General features: G+C 42.8%; 2 protein-coding genes across 4 annotated transcripts; one reads left to right on the forward strand and one right to left on the reverse strand.

Moving 5' to 3' along the window:
- Positions 1-1,707: 1,707 nt before the first annotated feature.
- Positions 1,708-21,745, reverse strand: LOC125706640 (uncharacterized). Of its 3 annotated transcripts, none has more exons than XM_048973398.1 (7): positions 21,563-21,745; positions 8,624-8,829; positions 7,853-7,982; positions 6,082-6,264; positions 4,749-4,919; positions 4,232-4,449; positions 1,708-2,318 (listed from the first exon to the last, which is right to left on the reverse strand). In XM_048973398.1, the coding sequence occupies exons 2-6, from the start codon at positions 8,768-8,770 to the stop codon at positions 4,259-4,261; spliced, it is 822 nt and encodes a 273-aa protein (XP_048829355.1). In that variant the 5' UTR covers positions 8,771-8,829; positions 21,563-21,745; the 3' UTR covers positions 1,708-2,318; positions 4,232-4,258. The 3 variants fall into 3 exon arrangements, with proteins under 3 accessions (XP_048829355.1, XP_048829356.1, XP_048829354.1); XM_048973399.1 differs by having other exon boundaries at positions 8,624-8,864; XM_048973397.1 differs by lacking the exon at positions 21,563-21,745 and adding an exon at positions 12,841-12,921.
- Positions 12,924-14,195, forward strand: LOC125706642 (cocaine- and amphetamine-regulated transcript protein-like). The gene is made up of 4 exons (XM_048973400.1): positions 12,924-13,262; positions 13,334-13,502; positions 13,649-13,732; positions 13,923-14,195. The coding sequence occupies exons 2-4, from the start codon at positions 13,338-13,340 to the stop codon at positions 14,028-14,030; spliced, it is 357 nt and encodes a 118-aa protein (XP_048829357.1). The 5' UTR covers positions 12,924-13,262; positions 13,334-13,337; the 3' UTR covers positions 14,031-14,195.

A 21,745-nucleotide genomic window follows, 5' to 3' on the forward strand; every position in this document is an offset into this window, starting at 1 on the left:
TGTAGCTGCAATTTGAATAAAGCAACACGGCCCTGAATTTGAAAAACTAGATGAAATAATTCAGAAAAAAATCCAGCATTCGAGAAACTGAATTTAACCTTCATGTTCAAGTTTTTTACATAAATGCCTCTACGGAGAGCTCTTAGCATCTTTTCCCTATAGATCCCAATCCTGGTGTATAGCAGTATCTCCCTTGCCCTGTGACACGGTTACAGGCCGCCCCCCCATCCCAGAGAGATGGCAGTGCACACCTATCTCCCACGCACTGTGAGATGATTATTGCCCCCCCCCATCCCCATCCCCATCCCAGAGAGACGGCAGTGCACGTCTTGATATGCTGTGTTGTTCATGTGTAACATGTGCAAATCTACAGGTGGCAGTGGGCTGGATTCTCTTGTGACCAAGTTCTCTCAATAACAACAGAGCTATACTGAGAAGAAGCATGAGCTTGGTTGATGGTGCTGGAGCAAATGTATACGTTCAGGAACAAAACAACAGAACATAGAGGTGGTCCTGAAGAGTGACGAGTATGGATTGCAAAGCATTATTTTAGAATGGATGCAAAAAGTCATCTCCAATCCATTTATCCTTCCTGCCAATGTGTGTACCATTCCTAGATTAGTGGAGCTGACCGATGTCATGCTTCAGAATCAGGAGGTCGTGTTTAGTCCCTGGCTGGCTGTCTCCTCCGGTCCACTGCCACCCTGCTTGCCGGGATCAGCCTGCTTAATAAAACCCCCAGAGTCACTCCCGCACTAAGCTGTTCAGCCGCCACGGAAAAGCGGCTTCCGAGCAGCTGGCGTGTTCCGAGAGAGCAGGGATTTCAGGGGTCTTGGGAACCCACACTGGTGTCAAACAAGCTTTAGTCATTCAGCTCAATATAGCAGCCTCCCACAGACCACACAAACTTACCGGCTCAATTCTTCCACACCATTCGAGATGTTATGTGAGCATTTGAGGCTGTAGCAGCCCTGAGTCTGCAAGCAGAGCCTTGGCTGGTGGCTCAGCGTTATGCAAGAGATGGATGTACAACTGTGTCAATCTGTCAACGAGGTCTACCGATGAGGGCGTGGAGTCAAAGCAGAGTCTTTCTCAAGGGATCAAGTTAACAGTACTGGCCTAGCCCAGGAATGCGTGAGGCTGGCTGGGAGCAGTTGGAGATCCCAGGGATGCTTGAACTGTGGGCTGACTCATGGCATCATGATATGCCTTCCCTCAGTCTATGGAAATCTGCTTCACCCAGCTGGAAATCCCTGAGTTCTGCAAAAATGAGCAACGAGCCTCGGAGCCTTCAGTAGAGCTGGACTTCATGGACTCAGTGCTTTCTAGCTAGCAGCCATACCACCTGCAATTCAGACTAGGCAATCCACCTGAAGCTGAGCGGGTTTGGACCTGGCCAGATGAGACATAAAACCGAGGTCCAGATTCTCTGAGGTCATAAAAGATCCCTGAGCATCTTGCGTAAGAGTAGAGGTAACACCCTGATTTCCTGGCTAAAATTGCCCACTGTGGCCCTATCAAATCTGGCCTCCAAATCATCTCTCATATCTAATTGGTGAATTTCCTCCTGCCCCCTTAGCTACTGTGGGGTGAGTGTCCTGGTGCAGAATGATTGCTGTCACATCATCCAGGTGGGGGCCACTCAGTGGTGGTGGCAGAAGCGGCTTCCTACTGGTTCTGTAAAGCACTGGGTGTTTGAAAAAGTGCTATGTAAATGTAACTTTCATTCATTACAAGTTCTTCACAGGCAATTTTTCAAATCAGAATGATTTCATTATTTACATCCATTCAACTGCATATTCTGGTCCATCCAAATACATAAAGGAAAAAAATGAATGCCTAATTAATGAGAACTTATAGTAATGATAGATTATTCAATTATAGGAAGATATACATAATTACACTCCCTACATGCAGCGAAACAGCCCCTACGTCTGAGCAGTCATGCTGTAACATTTACTTATTAGAGAACAGATGCATCCTGGTCATTCCGATAACATAACATGTGACATGCCACACATCACCTTCCCAATTCAGTGCTTGCTTGATGAAAATAAATGAATAAAAAAAAAAAGTGTAAAAAAATGAAAGGTCACACTTTGCTCTCATGTAGGGATAGTTTCTGAAGCTTATTAAGTTATATTCATGCACAAAGCATTTTTTTTTAATCCCGGCGGATATTTTGCGAAGTTGACGGCAAGCCTTTGTCATAAATGTCGTCTCGTTTATTTTCTTTCCATGATACGCTGGGTGGATGAAAGAGAAAAATGTCTTCTTATGTTTTTGCTGAAAATTCCCACCGAAACTGAAGAAATAAACTGGAAAACAAAAAAACAAGCAAACAATCTGAAGGTCTGAGGTTAGACAAATTAGTTTAATCATGACACCCATTAAGTTCATTTGACCGTACTGCCACCCCTATCCAACTACAGTGTATTAACTGATAAGATTTCTGCAACCTAATCATGCCACCTACCAAAAATGCTAAGAAAATGTACATTCCTACAACGTAGCTACATCATTATGGCCTCGGACCCTCTCCAGAAATGTTCGATGCCATTTTTTTGATGACTGAGATAGACAGCCCAGGTTGGACAAATGGCCACTGACAATAGATTTATATGAAGTTATGAGAGAGTGATATGATCGCTCAGTAGATGATCCTGTGGCCTTGCACCTTTAAGAAAGTGGGATCTATTCCTTTGCATGGGAGTTTGCACTTTCTCTCTGCATTTGTGTGGGTCTCTTCTGGGTATTCATGTTTCTTTATATAGTAAATAGACAGGCAGTTTATGGGGACCGAGGCCTCTACATTGTGAAATAATGCGAACATGACTGACTGGAATTGTGTTCAGGTTGTGTTCTGGAATGGACTCTGGCCTTATTGTAGTGCTGCCAAGTAATACTAAACAAATTATACTTGTACAGCTGGATATATAACCATGAGCAGGAAGTTTAATAGTTTCTAAGAAAACTGTGAACAAACAAGTACAAGCTCCCCCACCTTTAAGTTTATATGTACTGCATTTAGTCAGACTGCAGAAAAGTCCATCTCAGATTCAAGAGAAGCAAAGTTTACTGAAAAACAGTACAACAAAAATAGAGTGTGGTTTCTATTGTGTGTCCACCACACGGTGACACGACTTTCTGACACAGCATGTGACATTTCAGCTCCACGGGCGGGAAGTCAACACCACAGACGGTTTGCATTTAATAACCACTCTAATGAGCCCCTCGCAGCCTTAATTACCAGACTGAGCGCTTCCTCAAATAAAACTCAGCACAGCCAGTGCAGAAAATGTCATTACAGCTATTTTTGTTAATGAGCAGTAGACAATGGGCGTGAGATTCATTGTTATGGCTGCATTTCTTGGGAGATAAATAAAATATGGTTCAGAGGGGCAAAGGCAGCTGTATTTTTATATTATATTTTTATATTTTTATTCACAAATCGAACACGGATGAGGGTCACAAACACGGTTATTTCCATCCTTATTGGGAGCGAGTGCCGGACAGGGAGTTGGCGGAGCAGAGAAAACTGGAGGCTTCCCCAATTGGCTCTGGGCTCACATTCGTCATGGTTACGGTGTGGGCCGGCCCACTCAGAAAACATCTCGCAGCGTAAAATTCGAGAGGAGACATTGGGGTGGCCCTCCTGGGGCCAATCTCTATGGACTAAGCCGTGCTTCTTTCCCGATGAACAACTCGTAAGCCATTGATAAAAAGCACTGAAGATGTACCAAAGGAGGATAGTTCATTGTTAATATATAAGACATATAGAGCCCGAGGTACAGAGAAAATGAGGCTCAATTCAAACACTAATGACGGATATAGCCCTTTTCAAGGAAGAATATATTCAATCCATACATCCATGTTCCCCTTATCGTACTCAGGGTCCTATCCTGGAGGCTATGGGCGCAATGCAGGGAACAACCCAAGATGGAGCACCAACCATCACTCAGACATGGACACCGAGGAGCAATTTGGTAACTCCAATTAGCCTCAATGTTTTTGTACTGTGGGGGGAAACCGGTGTACCCAGAGGAAACCCCATGATGACACAGGGAGAACATGCAAACTCCACACACATGGAACCCTGGCAGAGACTCAAACCCTGATCCCAGAGGTGCAAGGCAACCTCATTTCAGAAGAACATATGTACATCTCAGAAGAACATGCAAAACAGAAACATCACATGCCAAGGGCTGGCACTGACTGACACACAGCGTACCTTCTGGTGTCAGCGATGCCTCTCAGCCTATAGTGAGGGCTTTGCTTTTCGCAAAGGGACAGGGGGCTTTGGTGGGTTCTGCAGTGGGGAGAAATCCACCAGATGTTGGTAAAGGGCGATGCTTTCCTCTTGCACATCCAGGTTCATGTAAATCGGTTCCACTTCAGTATATATGCCACCATTTTCAATAAGCTGACACTTCTCCAGGAAAGTTATATCTAAAAGAGATTGGACATAGTTACAGGGGAATTCGATGTAGTGTGAGAATGTAAAATATACAGGCCTTTCAGGTAGTTGTGTGAACACGTTTTTCTCAGTGGCCAAAGGTGTTGATAAAGCATCCAGATTAGACCAAACCCCTGGAAAAATGCTTACACTGTAGGAAAAATTCCTAAAAATACAGCCTTTTAACATCTTTTCCTGCTTTTATTTTCTTTGGCGACAAAGACAAAAGAAGTCCGATTTGTCAATAAGGAGTCCAATTTGTCTGCCTGCATGTCTGTGAGTGTTGGCGCACCTTGGAAGATGAAGTGATGATTGTGGCTCAGACTCTCTATAACAGACTCCTGTGCTGCACAGTTGGAAAAAAACTGCTCCTGCTGCTGGGGGTTCAGCTGCTCTGCTAGAGAGACACACACCTCCTTCATGTACATGGGCAGCACCAGCGGGGTCTGTGTCAGCAGGGAGCCTGGGTCAGAACACAGAGTTAGCCGGGACAAGATAGAGCTCCGGTCTGGGTCAGGACACAGCGTTAGCGGGGACAGGATAGAGCTCCGGTCTGGGTCAGAACAAAGCGTTAGCGGGGACAGGATAGAGCTCCGGTCTGGGTCAGGACACAGCGTTAGCGCGGACAGGATAGAGCTCCGGTCTGGGTCAGGACACAGCGTTAGCGGGGACAGGATAGAGCTCCGGTCTGGGTAAGAACAAAGCGTTAGCAGGGACAGGATTGAGCTCCGGTCTGGTCAGGACACAGCGTTAGCGGGGACAGGATAGAGCTCCGGTCTGGGTCAGGACGCAGCGTTAGCAGTTACAGAATAGAGCTCCGGTCTGGGTCAGAACACAGCATTAGCGGAGATAGGATAGTGCTCCGGTCTGGGTCAGAACACAGCGTTAGCGGGGACAGGATAGTGCTTCGGTCTGGGTCAGAACACAGCGTTAGCGGGGACAGGATAGAGCTCCGGTCTGGGTCAGAACACAGCGTTAGCAGGGACAGGATAGAGCTCCGGTCTGGGTCAGAAGACATCATTAGTGTTAGCAGAGATAGGATTGAGCTCCGGTCTGGATCAGAAGACATCATTAGTGTTAGCAGGGACAGGACAGAGCTCCGGTCTGGGTCAGAACACAGTGTTATCAGTAGCCTTGAGTAGTGGCACCCACAGAAGTCCTCTTACTCATAAATAACTAATCTGTGCCTGTTTTCATGTGCTGACATGTGGATGAGTTTGTTAGGGGCTAGAGAAGCAGCGAAATGCTAAAAGTGTGTGAGCTGCATCACAGCTCAAGCTGGACCAAGAGAAGGCAATTAAGGGAGGCATCGTTTTTGTTGTTGTTGTTTGTTTCATAGTTTACTCAACACTCTTACCACCCCCCATTTATTCCATCAATTATCGTATGGGTGATTTGTTGGAATTGAATCTTGAATTGAAATCATGGCCAGACAAAGACGGATTTAAGCTGTCGTTAAGTCAAATTGGTTTAAATAAATGTTTAAACAGTGCAGTTTGAATAGTGGGCATGCTTCTGTAGGTAGTCGGATGTTTGCCAAAATTGTGTGTTTCTTAACAATTAATCAATGGACTCTGGTTATTATGCTATGATGCTTTTGGTTTTGGAGATTCAGTGCAACCTACCTGTCATGTCCAGCGGATGACCTAGGAGAAATTTTTCCTCATAGGTTATTGAGAGAGTCAGTGTCTGCAACTGGTTGCCGTAGCAGGTCGCGAAAGAGGCAGGGAGCCTGAGGGGAGTCACCGGCTGAACAACCACAGGCAGACTATGGGACGATAGCACTGCCTGCAGGCTGAGTGGTCCATCTGCCGGAGAGAGCAGCTGTCAGTAACCAAGGGGAACCTCAGTTATGCCTTAGGTCAGGAGACAACAGTGTGACTGAGAGCTCATTGGCTCAGAGGGTAGAAGGAGGGATGCGATTTGCTCAGAGGACAGCAGTGTAGGAGAGTTCATTAGCTCAGTGGACAGGAACTTGATAGCGTAGAGGATAAAAGTGTGGAAGACAGTGATCCTAGCTATATGATTCACCTTAAAGTAAAAGGCCTCGCAGCAATGAAGTAATACATATCAAATATTGCAATAAGTAAAAGAATTGTTTAACATCTTGAAATTTTCTCAAATTTTAGACTCTTTAAAAATAACCCCCTTTTGCTTTGACGGCAGCATTGCAAACTCTTGACATTTCTTCATCCAGCTTCCAGATGTAGCCATCTGGAGCCTACATCACAAAACTGGTTTAACAAAGTCAGTTTTAGGAGATAAGATTCAGCCAAAACCAAGACTACTTCCTGGGCATGTGCACGTAAAAGTGTGCCGTGTGCAACAATCAGCCAATCACTACGCATGGATTTCAGCAGGACTATGTATTTTAAAGCAGTAGGACAGATAATTCCATCCATCCATTTTCCAAACCACTTATCCTACTGGGTCGCGGGAGTCTGGAGCCTATCCTGAAAGCAATGGGCACGAGGCAGGGAACAGCCCAGGATGGGGGGCCAGCCCATCGCAGGGCACACTCACACACCATTTACTCACACATGCACACCTATTGGGCAATTTAGCAACTCCAATTAGCCTCAGCATGTCGTTGGACTGTGGGGGGAAACCAGAGTACCCGGAGGAAATCCCACAACTCAAACCTGGGTCCCAGAGGTGTGAGGCAACAGTGCTAACCACTGCACCACCATGCCACCCCTCTACCAAACCATAGTATACAAAAACTGTATAATGTGGTGTTCCCTGCTCCAGTGCATATCACACTGAAGTATACCAAAACTATCATGTTGTGTGCTCCGCCACAGTACACATGGCACTGAAGTATACCAAATTATAGTATACCAGAACAGTATTATATGCTGTGCCCCGCTAATCAAATTTAATAAACAAAGATTTACCAAGTTTATACAGTTTACTAACTGTTGTGTGTCACAAAACGCATCTCATCAATATTTTAGCCGTACTACAAATCTGCTTAACAAATTGTGAGCGAAAATAAACGTCTGGATAGTATTGAAGGTTTGGCTGGAGGATTACGGGGGCCAGGGCATCCGTCACAGTACTCCATCTCTCTCCCTGGTCAGAAGGTAACACTTACTACATAACCTCAAGGTGTGCTTAGGGTCACTATCTTTTTGAAATACAAATGATTTTCAGTAGGTGTGTCCAGACTTTTGACTGGTACTGCAAGCTAATACATCTGCCAAACAAGATGAAGCCGAGTTGTTAAATGAGGAGCTAAATGATCCCCAAAACCACAACGAAAAACACCAACGTGTCACGACTTCTGGGACCATCGTGCAAAACGCTTTTACTTCCAAGGGGGGGTGAAGCAATTGATGTCTTTACTGATCCCAGGCCCCCCAGCTTCTGAAAGAGCTGCACTGCGTAACTCACCACACTGGCAATTCTGCTTGACGACGTAGAATAAAACAGAGGCGATGGAGACAGGGATGGAGAGAATTCTTCCAGACTTCGCTTCCAGAACAGCCCTTTTCTGCGACTGTAAGGAGTGCACCTGTATTACCTGAAGAGAGTTGTTTGTTATAGCTTTAAAACCTCCCGATATTCAAATGACATGTTTGTCTCAGGAAATGTGAAACTCTGTTTGCATGAACATTAACAGAAGATTTGATTATGTTTGACCTCCTAGAAGTAGTTTTTTTTTTTTTTAGCATTTTAATTATGTCTACATTTTGTTTCTTCCAGTAATGTTTAAAATTTTGTTGCGATGTGCATCTTCTGGCTAGAGGGCAAAGAAAAGATATTTTTTGCTGGAAAAAAAAAATCAATTTTTATAGCCTGAAGCTGATTTTTCTACATTCCGCTATTGTTAGCGATCCATCATGGTTACTGCATTATTGGGCCTAGCTACTTAGATCAAAAGAACCACTTTGTTGGTTTATTTTCTACATAAATTTAAATAGCTTGTTGTTGCATGTTTGCATAGTTCAGAAGATAAACCTGAACAATTCCATGAAGGACCCATTAATATCTATAACTCTGATAATGGTGTTAATAACTTGAGAAAAATGGCAAATTTAACTAATTTAAAGACCCATTTTTGAATTACCAACTTGATTAGTTTGTGTTATAGGAGGACAGGACAGCGCAGGAGGGTCCCAGGGCTGCGTCTCTGCCCAGAGCGATCGAGTCTCCGGGACTCACCGTGTCCCGGCTGATGCTGTCCAGCTCCTGCTTTCCCAGAAAGCCTGCAGTCACCTTGACGACCATGGGCAGGAAATTCTGAAACCTGTGGGCAAAGTCTGGAAGGCTGTATTCCAGCGGACTCCAGTGGAGCTGAGAAACATCCATGTCTTCCCGGCGAATGATGGTGTGTGTTCGGTCTGACGGTGGACCAGTAAGTGCTACCTCTAAAAAACAGAGGAGAAACACACACACAGGGCCACTTCCTGCTCTGTGAATCATTGTTCTACACAGTAATCATCAACACACACTTTTACCAGCATCATTTGTTTGCTCCTACTGCAGGTTGTAATCTTGAAAATACAGTCTTGGATTGACTCTTTTACTCTCTCTCTCTCATCCGATCCACAGAACAAAAAAGGGGAAAATACACGAGACCACTCGCTTAACTTAATACTATTTACTAAATTAAATGATACGGCAGTATATGCAAAGTTTTCTGTTTAACAAAGGGCAATAGTGTGAGAGAGAAGACTGTGTGGATCCATCCTCCATTGACTTATTAATTAGTTATAGTCTCCATCATCAACATAAGACTACACTTTCAATCCATAAACCCAAATCAACACGTAACTCAAAATTATCACAAGCATATTAACGCTCCTACACCTATGTTCAGTCTGGTTTCCAGTTCCTCGCTTAAATAGTGAATATTCCCCATTCCGCTACCCCAAAGCCCTCCATCTAAGTTGGAATTTTTATTGCTGGTTTTGCAGTTAGTCCTGCATGGGTAAAGTGCAGATAAGTCTGAGCTGACTGAGGTGAAACTGGGTGATTTTTGGTATGACTCATGGCTCACAAGAGTGGTTCATTTCTGCTGAAATAAAAACCACACCACTTCCTTCTCAGTTAATAATTAGTATAGCTGTATTTCCTTAAAAATCATTTATTGAACAGACAGCAGAGTTACCTACTGTATGCATCCACCTCCTTGTTAATAATGTCCTTAGTCTTTTGAGAGCCCAGCCTCAATGAATTCCTGGCTAGATGGTGGGAGAAGTATTGTCCGTCTGGTGAATCCAGGCCCATGCAATCAGTTTGGATGATTATGGTACAGTTACTCAGTCTGGGTAATGTGATCGGAGAGGGTGGTTCTAGACTGAAGCCAGTGTTGGAAATGATGCTTGTTGCCATTTATGTATCGCCTGCAAGTCTGCAGAGTGGCACTTAGATCGCTCAGGAAAGAGTGCAGGCTAAAGTGCATGAACATGTTTCTTGCTGACATATTAACAGCAGAGTTTCAGTTGAAACTCTTGCGAAATAGATGTTGCGAAATCATATGTGCCTATACGTCCAATTGTCTTGTTCCGCTTTGCAACAGCAGGTACTAATAGATACACTCAATGTTTTATCAACTATATATGGTATTAAAGGAAATCAAACTGTATCATGTGATCCTTCCCCTGTTCTCTAGCTAGAAGTGCAAAATAAAAGAAGCTGAAAGGGAAGATCCCCCCTCCGAAGTCGGCTGAGTCGAGTCAAGAGACAAGTCTCTGTGACCGGACCGAGCTTCCCTGCAGCGAGATGAATAGATCACCGGTGTGGCGTCTTGCTTTGTATCCAGAGACTGGTCACCCAGCAGGGGTTCAACACCTAGGCTGAGCCCAACACCAGTTGTTCTGTTTGGGGAGGGGGCAGATGCATTTGACCTTAATGTCAAGTATTAACAAGAGTATTATTTACACTAGATTGCCAGCATTAAGAAGCGAAAGACAATTTTGAAACTGGTAACTTATTTATCCAACGCTTTGCTGTTACATTATACTGTTTTTACAAATACGTAACTCACTCCGATTTCTTGCTTAGACTGTCTTTCTTCCCCAAGCTTGATTATTTTTTCTGTCGTTAACTTCGCTTTTCACCACCTGAAGCGCCTCGACCACCCGGCACACCCACGTTAACAGTCCTTCAAGTCAACAAGCATAATTACGTTTGTCTTTCGCCAATTCGCAGGGCACACAATTCTAGCCCACATATATAAACGCCAATGATAATAACAGCAAGAATAATACATTTATTTCAGACGCAAGTAGCATATGTGTTTAGGGGGTTGCAGTGGGCCATGCATGTTGTCACAGGGGCACTGTGCCCCCCGAACTGTCTCTGGGTGAAAGAGGGACTAAATTCCTGAAACAGCTGTGATCTTAGATGGAGAATTAAAGGAGAAAATAAATTTTAAGCACATGCAGCACAACAGGGCCCCTGTCTCGTGGGTACGGACTTCAAAGACCTGCTCTTCTCAAGCTTTACACAGACTCCCAATCTGCTCAGTCACTTCCTGAACCACACAGGATGACAGAGCTCTACTGCTTTGTCCACAGTGTCCCACAGAAGGCAAAAAAACATTAATTAAAACAATTAATTAATTAAATTAATTAAGAAAACATTATTGCCCGTTAAAGAATGTTTGCCTTTCTGACCGCTTCCCAGGATAGATCACAATTACAGAAACGAAGGAAGAAAATGCTTCCATTATGTGAATTTGGTTTTCAGATTTTGTCATAAAGTCATTCAAAGAGATCTAACAGATATTGCATAGTTGACGCTTAGTATTGCATACTATTCCCCTTCAAATGTTTTTTTAAGACAATTTTCCTTTGGTGGCAATACAAGGATAAGTCCAACCATATATTCAGAGTCAAAAACAAATGTCAAGATTAATTGTCTAATGCTCAGTCAACGGCAATGCCCGAGTCAATAAGACAATGATACAAATTCTCATAATTCCACTGATTAAATTACCTTCAGTACCCTAAGCCCTTGTTAGAATGAGTTACGGAGCAGACTTTGCTCTGTGGTACAACAGAAACACACTTTAAATTTCCTCCTTGGATGCACTGGAAGCTGCATCTCCCTGGATCCTCCGTGAAGCTTTCGAACGTTATATACACCTCTCTGAAGACTAGCAGAAATAGCACTGGAAGGCACTGCAGACAGTCTCATCGATCACAGTGCTGAACCAGGAGAGGCGAGGTACTTTAAGAGTAAAGGATACCGTGGCTGTGCGAGACACGCAGACTGCAGCAAGCATAAATGCATATTGTACGTGAGGAATTCTCCGTCATATTAGTCGGTTAAAAACATGAACTGCTGTCTTCAGAGATGTGTGCCACCTCTGTACACATTACATTACTCCCTGTTTACTGGACAGGCTACAGAAGCACTCGTTCTCGAATCTGCTCTGCGGCAGAAGCAAGCAGGTGGTCTCGCAATGATCAGCAGGAATGCAGTGCAACTTCTGGCTGTGGGAGAAACAAGGCCCCAGAGCAGGGAATTCCCCAACTCATTTGCCTTCTGACACTGGTGAGCTTGCACCAATGTTCTGTAGTGTTAGTCATGCATGGTTACTTCGAATATTTCCCTGGAAACAAACCTCTGCAAAAAGACATTTGGTCGAATTCCCTTGCCGGTGATGATGAGGCACTTCTCCCACAGACACAGTGCCCCGCCCCCCCCCCCCCCCCCCCCCAAAAATAAATAAATAAATAAATAAATAAATAAATAAATAAATAAAAAATCAGCAAATAATCATATAGTAACACTTTCCTAAAGCCACCCGTTCCCCTTTTAAAAACTTGGCATCCTCATTGAGACAAGAAAGTGGCAGTGAGAATAAAAAGGGAGATGGAGTCAGTCAGGCGAAAGGCAGATGGTGCGATGCATCAGACTGAGGTCCATGTGCGAGACAATCCATACCCGTTTATTGCGCCGGAGCCCGACACACAATCAGAAAATAGTAAAACAAAATGACAGGCAGAATTCGATACTACATGTATCAGGAACAGTACGTTCAAATGACGAAACTCAGGAGCTGGGAATTTGAGCAAGGGATCCTCAAACACAACTGAATGTCAGCAATAAGAAAAATGGGAAAACACTCAGTTTGGAGAAACTGAAATGCCTCACATCGGGACACTGGACTGGAGGGATATTTAAGATTTACAGGGAAAAGTCAGCTGGCTTGATCAATTAACAGGTGATAGATTAGATAGATAAGACAGACGGACAGACATACAGATAGATAGACCTATGCTTGTATGTATAAGCTCACGAATTTGGCGTTCATTTACAGAAAAATCAGATTTGGTTTGGTTAGGATAGCAAGGACAGGTTTGCATAAGAAGCTATAATCTGACCCAGGTGTCATCTTAAACCTTCCACTCTTGCTGGTCACTCACCAGGGGTGATACTGAGCTGCGTTTTGTCATCAGTTGGCATCATCATCTCATTGACAGAGCTAAAGGGGGACATTCCACCAGACCAAATCTTAGGTTTTTAAGGGGTCCTTCATTTGCGGCAGGGTGTCACTTGCTTGTATTTACAGTACATTTTGGGATCCTTGGTTTAAAAAAAAACGTTGATTGTCAATACTGATTGTCACATGTGTCTTTTATGGTTTTTGTGAATGGCAAGGATTTGAAAAACATTTTCCCAAACATACATACGTCAACCATTAAAAAAAAAAAAAAAAAACTTTACCCAATGAGTCATTCAGCCTTTCTTACGTAGAAAATAAACAGTGCTTGAGGAGGGGCGACCAATTCAATAAGAAGACAAAACATGTGGAGCGGATAAAAGGGAACGGGACCGTGAAGACCGGGTATTTCAAGTGAGATCCTTAGAGAAGAGCAGAACTTCTCGCACCTCGGCATTAAACCATTTATCGTGCAGGACCATGGAGAGGTCCAGACTATGGACGGGCGTTGCTGTCTGCGCAGTGTTGCTGTCCGTCGCCAGCGCTGCTGAAACGAACGACTCGGATCAGGAATTAGAAGTTGATACTAGAGCTTTAATGGATTTTTACCCAAAAAGTCCGAATCTGACCAACGAAAAGCAGCTTGTAAGTTTTCGGTACCATTATCTTGCCAAGCTATATACGGCATATATGCTTTGATTCTATGTGAATGTAAAATGCTTTTTCGTTAAGTGGTTTACTAAAGTGTCTTTTTAAATCGTTAATTTAAGCATTGGTTATTATTTGAACAGCTCGGAGCTCTACAAGAAGTTCTGGAAAAACTACAGAGCCAACGCATTTCACCGTGGGAAAAGAAATTCGGACAAGTTCCCACGGTATGAACATGAGTTTGCATAAACATGTATGTTTTGCTAAACAGGTTGAATACACAGGTGTCATTCCAGTAGTGTACGTTTAATAGCTTCAGGCACCGGAATAACGGAAAGAACTGCAGCAGAGAATACGGTTGATTATTAACAACAGTTTTTTCTTTCTTTTTCACGTTGTTTCCTCTGCATCCCTCAGTGCCACGTGGGTGAGCAGTGCGCGGTGAGAAAGGGATCGAGGATCGGAAAGATGTGCGACTGTCCACGGGGGGCGTTCTGCAATTTTTTCTTGCTTAAGTGTTTGTGAGAAAGATTAAGCTGGAATGCGCCTTAATTGTATTTTAAAAATATATCTATATATTAAATCATTGTTTATATCAATATTTTAGGTTACATAAACATGGCTATAGTGATGCTGACGCGTTTGATATTGCAGCCGTCAGACGCCTAGCAGCCTCAGATAAACTGCTGGAAAAATCAGTTAACAAAAATATACGTATTAAACTATGTGATACCTTGTTTTGTAAAACAGTCTGTGTCGTCACTGAATTCATCGGAGTAAACAAAATTCAGAACAATTCAGAACAATATAATATATAATAACCGGTGTACAGAGAGACGAGTATTGGATGAGGGTTGAAATGGTGGGACTACTACTAAAAATACATATTCGTGAATAAAACACAGATGTATGGTATTAATATAAAACTCATGCTGCAAAAACAGAAATGAGAGAATACAACATTTCGTTTAATATGACGAAACGGTTCGGTGAATTTTACGCAGAGAAATGAGTTGTTTTGATCTGCCAATTCAGAAGAACCGTCCTAACCGACGTGCGCCCCAGGCGAGCACCACTGCAGGTGTAACACCATGTTCTGTGACCGTCGTGATGTGTGACTCCAGGGGACGCTGTTTCACATATTGTTGGAAATGAACACAAGGTAACTGTTCACATTAACGAGCCATCTGCGCATTTCACGTACCGTTACTATTTTACCTTTTTCATTCAATGTACCGCAATTAATTTTACTTTCTCAAGGCAGCAGCGTTTCCACTTTCTGGTCCGTCCTCTTATTTGTGTGTCTTAGCGTTGTCTCTGGATCTGATTGCAAATATCTCTTCTAAATGTTCTTTCAAAATCAGCATTCGCGAATTATATAGGTGGCTAAAAGAATGGCTAATTCTGAGCTGTAAAACATATAGCCGATGTTGCGACCAATTTCCACGATCGTTCGCTTTTATACAAGTATCGACAAAGGATATATTCATGTACCCAGATCGAAAATAAATTAATGTTTTAAAACGACAGGATAGCTATCTTTTTAAATGTTCTTATCTTACGCCAAAGAAACAAATCAGAAAGTTTTATTTTGTGTATTTTGCATAGAGGGCTCGTCATCAGTATGTGAAACAGCGCTCCTAGTGTCACACATTACGACGGTCACAATATGGTGTAACAGGTACGCCCTGCATCCAAAGCAAAGTGAAATTGGTTGTCAAGTCGGCGCCCCCTCATAAGTTGACCGGCCATGCGTATTATACACTATTACATTGTACGCAACACAGCCTATTCACCTTTTATGTATAGCCTTCCTGCACACACTTCAAACAATCCGGTAAAATGTTATCATTATAATGATAAGCTTTCAGTTTTAATTTTCACAGATTTTACCGTTCTTAACATCTGTTAAAATCACTCATTTCGTGCTGTTCGCTATGAATCGGAAACGTTTTCATCTGTACCGAGTGTCTACGAAAGAGGCCTCATTAACGGCTTGAGTTAATGATGACCAAGTAAATGCAATTAGATTAAATTTGATATCTTTGCCAGTAGGCTTAGTTCAAAAACTGTGTCTGACCTTCAGCACACTTCTGAAATAAAAAGTAGGCGCAGCACTTCAGAAATGTGACATAACTAGAGGTGGAGATTTCAGGTCCAGAGAGTACAAATCCAGACCAGGATTTTGTTTCAACCAACCAGTTGAGCATAAAGAGTCACAAGTCAGAGAGTACTGGACATAACCTGTTTTGAAGAATAAGGCATACATTTCCATTTCATTCGACCCAGTTTATACAAATGTCGCACAATATGAGCAGCTCATTACTCAAACATTAAATATGACCTTATTTTATGCATCTTCACGGCATAAATCTCTGCTATCCCTGTCCTATAGACACTGGCCACAATTATATGTTTATATGGATGGGAAGCATCCCAGACACACGAAAAATAACTTGGAACTCAGGAGATAAAAAGTTCCATCTGACGTGGGTTTGATCCGTCAACATTATTGGGATCCTGCTTTTCCCGAGATGGGAATTTCTGGGAGACCACCCCCCCATGTCAAAATATATATGAATTATATGCAGGTTGCATTTAACCCCAATAGAAATAAACCAGACATGAGGTATAGGTATGAATTGATATGTTAAAGTGTGTCTGTAAGAAAAGAAGTGAAAGTTATCAAGGTGCTGGAAGTTCTGGCAACAGGTGCACTGCATAAATAATGACAGATGGTTCAGTTTCTGTGCTTCAGTAAGATGGAGGATTTTAAAAGATGGTGGTTTTAGTGTGATGAGAGAACAGGGACAGAAAGAAGGGAGACCATTATCGTTCCTAATTTACATCAATGATATTCCGAATGGGAAAATCTGGTGGATTGGCTTTGGTTTGGGTTAAATGTTACAGCGAATTGATATCAATATGGTTACGCGCATCTGCTATTTATGGCTGTTTCCCAGGGGGCGGCAAGGCTGGTAGATCCTAAGAGCAAGAGGCTTGCGTTTGCGCATAATCTAAATCTGTGCTTTCTTGTTTTATTTGTCCTTAAGGTGGTTAATTTAATATTCCTTTATCCCCGGGTCACAGAATGGTTGTGGATTTTCTATATGTACGGTTCCAGCGGCTGGGTAGTTCCTCCATAAATGTAAATCCTGCCTAGAAGTAATGGTTTGATCTTAAGGTTTTTGCTTAATATATTACAACAGCAGCCAATCTGCGATCAGGCAAAAAACACAAGTCATGCAAGCATCCCACTTAAAGAGCATTTAGCCGTATTTACTGCCGCTGATAATATGGCCGGTTAATCGTATGGGCAACAGAGGCAGCAGCCTAGTGTCACCCTCCGAGACAAAGTGCTCGTGCCTCTTGAAGCCAGATGTCTCACTTCTTCTGGAAGTTCTGGGAGTTTCCCAAAACTTAACAACAGCTCCCTGACACCTGCGAATGACGTACAATGTCATGGAAATCTGTAATTCCACTGTTCAACAGCCGGTAGGAATTTTCTAATAATAATAATAATAATAATATCCTAGATAAGTTTGCCTAGGGCGCCACAAAGGCTAGAACCAGCCCTAACTCAAAATATTTTTTATTTATTAACTGCAATCTTAGTGATATTGCTACTGCCAGTGTAGCTATCAGTATCTGTCGGGCAAGTAACTTACTTTGCTTTGCATATCGCTCTTCAGCAGTAGCAAAATCATTTCTGCAGTGAATTCAGAAAATGAAGCATTTGCCTTGAAGGTAATCTACAGGAAGTTCGTGTGTTTAATTAAAAGTCAGAGGCAATTACTACCTCCAAAAAATGGGCAGCCATCGTTTGATGTCATTCGCTCCCCTTCACTTAAAGGAAGTGTCTTATGATAAAAAGCAGAATGAATGTGCTCATCTGATCAGATACACATATTGATGTGGCGCTCATTTACCTTTAATAGGTGGTCAAGTCAATCTCCCCTTTTTTGAAGTACTAACAAATGAGTGCATGGGTGCAATCCGTCCCAGGAGCTCCGCTGACTCATTTTCTGTGTGGAAATTCAGCCCAAGACCCTGTCACCTCCCTCTCTACTGTCTATCAAATTAAACAAAGTCGTCGTGAGAGTCCCAGTGCTTGACACAGACAGCTTCATCTCCAATCAGAAATGTGAAGGAATTTCGGTACCATTAGCTGCAAATAAGATTCTTCGCCTGCTCCGTTCCCAGGTGCATCAGAGGGGACTCTCAGTATATAGAACCCTGACCCTCAGCCAATCACAGGGACTCGTGTCCCTGTTTATCAAGCTGTCAGTCAACTGTGCCAACAATCTAAGTGCAACATTTGTTAATAATTACCGTAACTCACTTATACAAACGAATGTCATCCATCTTCTACCCCTTAATCAGTGCAGAGTTTCAAGACAATCAAATGCATATTAAAAAAAACAAATAAATAAAAAACTCAAGCGAGACTGCATGCATATGCATGCACAAACCCATTATTAACAGTTGTGGTCATTTATTTCACACAGAATTATTTCAATATCATTTTATGTCACCAGTACTCAATGTCAGCTCAGAATCTTGGAGGACATGTAAAAAACCCCAGTGGTTACAGTACAGGTCTGGGTTGAAACTCCATGAGAGAGATATACACGAGCAATGATCCTTAATGTGACAGCGGTGAAAAATATCCACGTAATGAGCTTCATACCCATCTAACACCAACTCAAGACACTGAGAATTAATTGTGGTCCTCGTGGCCAAGCAAAGTATCCTTCCTGTGCAGTGTTGAAGAATGAGTCGCAAAGCTACACGGGATGTGTGTTTGTCTAGCGAGAATAAGCCCAGAACCTGAGCACCAGAAGCACGGAAAACAAGCTAATCTGCTAATGAGAGTTGACAGCTCTCACGGACCCTGGAAGCAGGTGGGTCCAGCTCCGCAGCACTCTGTTTAATAGCTAGGTGACTCACGCCGGCCAGGAAGCAATTTAAAGGGCACTCAACACATTTACTCACCAATCTCACGCACAAAAAGGTGACATATCGCTGCCTGCTTGTCAGTCAAGTCAGTGTGACGACAACAACACCACCACCACATACTGCATGACTACCGTCCACAAATACCTTCACTGACTGCAGGGACAACATCCACAACAGAATCATGACATCTCAGATCTGTAAATGTCTAGATTAACTGCAGTCAAACTAAAACATCTGCAGAAATCCATCCATCCATTCATGTTCTGAAACCGCTTGTCCTATTCAGGGTCATAGAGGTTCAGGGAATATCCCAGAGGCGACGGTCACAAGGCAGGGAATAACCCAGGATGGCGCGCCAACCCATCGCAGGCCACACTCACACACCATTCACTTACACATGCACATCTATGGGCAATTTGGAAACTCCAATTAGCCTCAGCGAGTTTTTGGACTGTGGGGGGGGGGAAACTGGAGTACCTGGAGGACACCCCCACGATAACACAGGTAGAACATGCAAACTACACACACGGAAACCTAGCAGAGCCATGCATACTGCAGTCACACTGAGATACACTCGGATGTTTGCAGCATTGGACGTTTCCCATAAAGGACGACTGGATGATTTCAGAATTCCAGCAGGACAAATTCCAGACAAATTCCCTTACGCAAAAGAGAGAGTGCAGGACAGAGATGGTAGCAGAAGTAGAAGCAAAGAATATGAAGGAGAGGAACATTTCAAGTACCACGGTACCTAAATGGCTACCAACCACACTGACGAGGGGTCACCCATTCACTTGGAGACCTTCCTCATCCTACTTCTGCATTTAGCTCAGCTGCATCCAATTTAAAGAATCTACTTCCTGCTGGAAGACTGCAGCCAACCGTACATCATTAATTCAGAAAATTTCACAAGGTCCGCAGCCTGTGAGACTTTCAAACATGAACCAGCCTCTTATCCTCTCACAGCTGTCAGCTAGTTATTGTCATTCAACTTCAAGTTATATAAAAACGAACTGATTTCACGGAGTTCCCAGAAAAGGAACAGGTGTTAAAACAAAAGCCGCACATCCACCACACTTGATGGTTCCCTTCTTTCAAATCTTTGTAAAGGAGCAAAGCTTTCTGGAAAATGGCGTGCGGCTTGAGAGGAGATTAGCAGACTTGGGGGACAGAAACGCACTGGCCAGCATACCGAGCAGGAAAGGGGGAAGTACAATCGAGAGTGAGGTCAATATCTAGATCGGCGAGCAAAGACCAATGTTCAGGTATGACTTACTAAAATACCTATTAAATTCTACACCATTAAACAGCCATTTCTTGGCAATTTGAGCCAATATTTTTTAGCAAACATTTTGATTATAAAAAATACAGAAATACACTTTAATGTAGCAGATCATATGCATTTCTAAGGGGCATGTATGATGTGGAAACATTACTGAAGGCATTTGCTAATATTCATAGTGCAGCTAATCCTAGGTTGCTAGGGGCAAGAGAAGAACCGTCTTGATTGGCTGAGCTCAAGCTTTGCATTGTTGCTAGGAAGGTTCCTGATCCAGCGTCCTCACATCTCATCTTTCAGCGTCCCTCTCAAGAGACAAGGGAAGCAGATCGGGGATCAATTCAGGAACTTATGATACTAATTATGTGATCATTAATGAATTATATTCCAGTTTCTACTGGTTTCACCCAGGTAACACACATGTTTGGTTCCTTCACATGGACAGAGAGAACCATAGCAGAGAAATCATGACAAGAACTGAAACGCTGCGTCAGTGCGGTCTCTCGAGCTGATGGTCCAGAGCTCAAGGTCAGAGGCAGAGGAACTTCAGCAGAAGTTTATGACAGCCTGAGACTGCATGACCCAAAAATTATGAAAAGCTCAGAGAGAAGAAAAGTTTAGAAGCACCACAATGCCAATATCACTTATCCCATAGTTTGTAATAATTTCTGCTCCAAAAGGGTGAAAGGCAGTAGTTGTTCCATACAGATGTCTAGGTAAACAAAGCAAAAAAAATCTCACTGCATTCACAAACATCACAAAACAAGAGGGTGGCAACACACTGACGCAAATAAGAGCAGAACAAAGAAATAACCAAAGGTTTAAAATTATTTCTGCCCTGTTTCTAATGACAGCACTAGTGGATATACCCTAACTTACTTTGTGATATTATCTGTAAAGACAAGCAAAAAGTGAACAAATTAATATTAAATTGCATGATTTATTTATTATTTATCATTCATACACTCAGTTTAGAGAATGAAGCTTCTTTTCACAATAACGCCGTGCTTTATTTATTTTTATGGAATTCGGCACTCCCCCCACTGGGAAGGCGATAGACAGAGGTCGAGAGCTCCATCTAGTGGATTTGTTATGAACCACACTTGATATATACTTTCGTGAGCACTATGAGAGTAGACGCGCAATACACGCGAGAGTTATGTGGTCCAGTTTTCCCCATTTATAACTATACATGACCTCACATAGCATCTCATTCCAAAATGAGATTACAAAATATTTGCTTTTTTGAATCTCTGCTTTCTATTCTACTAAACTAATAATGTCCCTCCGTAATCCCACTGCATATCGTGTTCAGGGTTGCGACAGGTGGGGTCCTCCAGTCAATGCCAGGCAGCAGACGGCACAAAGCCGACACACGCTCCCGATGGGATACCAGTACTACTGAATGCAAGCATTCCTTAATCAGTACAAACAGCAAGTCTAACGCAGGCTCCGGAACAGAAACACATTAAGGGTAGGGAGCCAAAACGACAACGGAGAGCTACTGATGTAGCTGAAGGTTTCAGACCAGAATGTTCCGCCTGATCATAGTTCTGTTTCATAGACTTTCTAACGAATCTTTCTGACGGGTCTCTTATTCTCGCATGTTAAATTCAAGTAGTCATTTACAATATCTGAAAGATGCATTTTTCTGACACTAACAAATGAAAAAAAAGAGATTTTCTCAAAAAATCCTAGTACATGATGGTGTTGGGAGAAACCTAATGAAGCTTAGTGACACGTGAGTCTTTCTGCTGACAAAAGAAAACAAACTTAATAAGAATTTTTAAATATGTTACATTAAAAAGGTAAAACTTACCAATGGGTAGTTTGGAGGACTGGTGAAATGGGAAGTCAATACTCTAGTAGTAGGATTACGATATTAGCTTTTAATAGCGCTCTTAGGCCTGGTAAGAGAGCGCTGCAGTTGTCTAATCCAGAAGACAGATTATATTTACATATTTTCACAATCATAAAAGGAACTGGTGTCGGAAATCTTGGC

The sequence above is a fragment of the Brienomyrus brachyistius genome, chromosome 13, assembly GCF_023856365.1.
Source record: "Brienomyrus brachyistius isolate T26 chromosome 13, BBRACH_0.4, whole genome shotgun sequence".
NCBI classification, from domain to species: Eukaryota; Metazoa; Chordata; class Actinopteri; order Osteoglossiformes; family Mormyridae; genus Brienomyrus; species Brienomyrus brachyistius.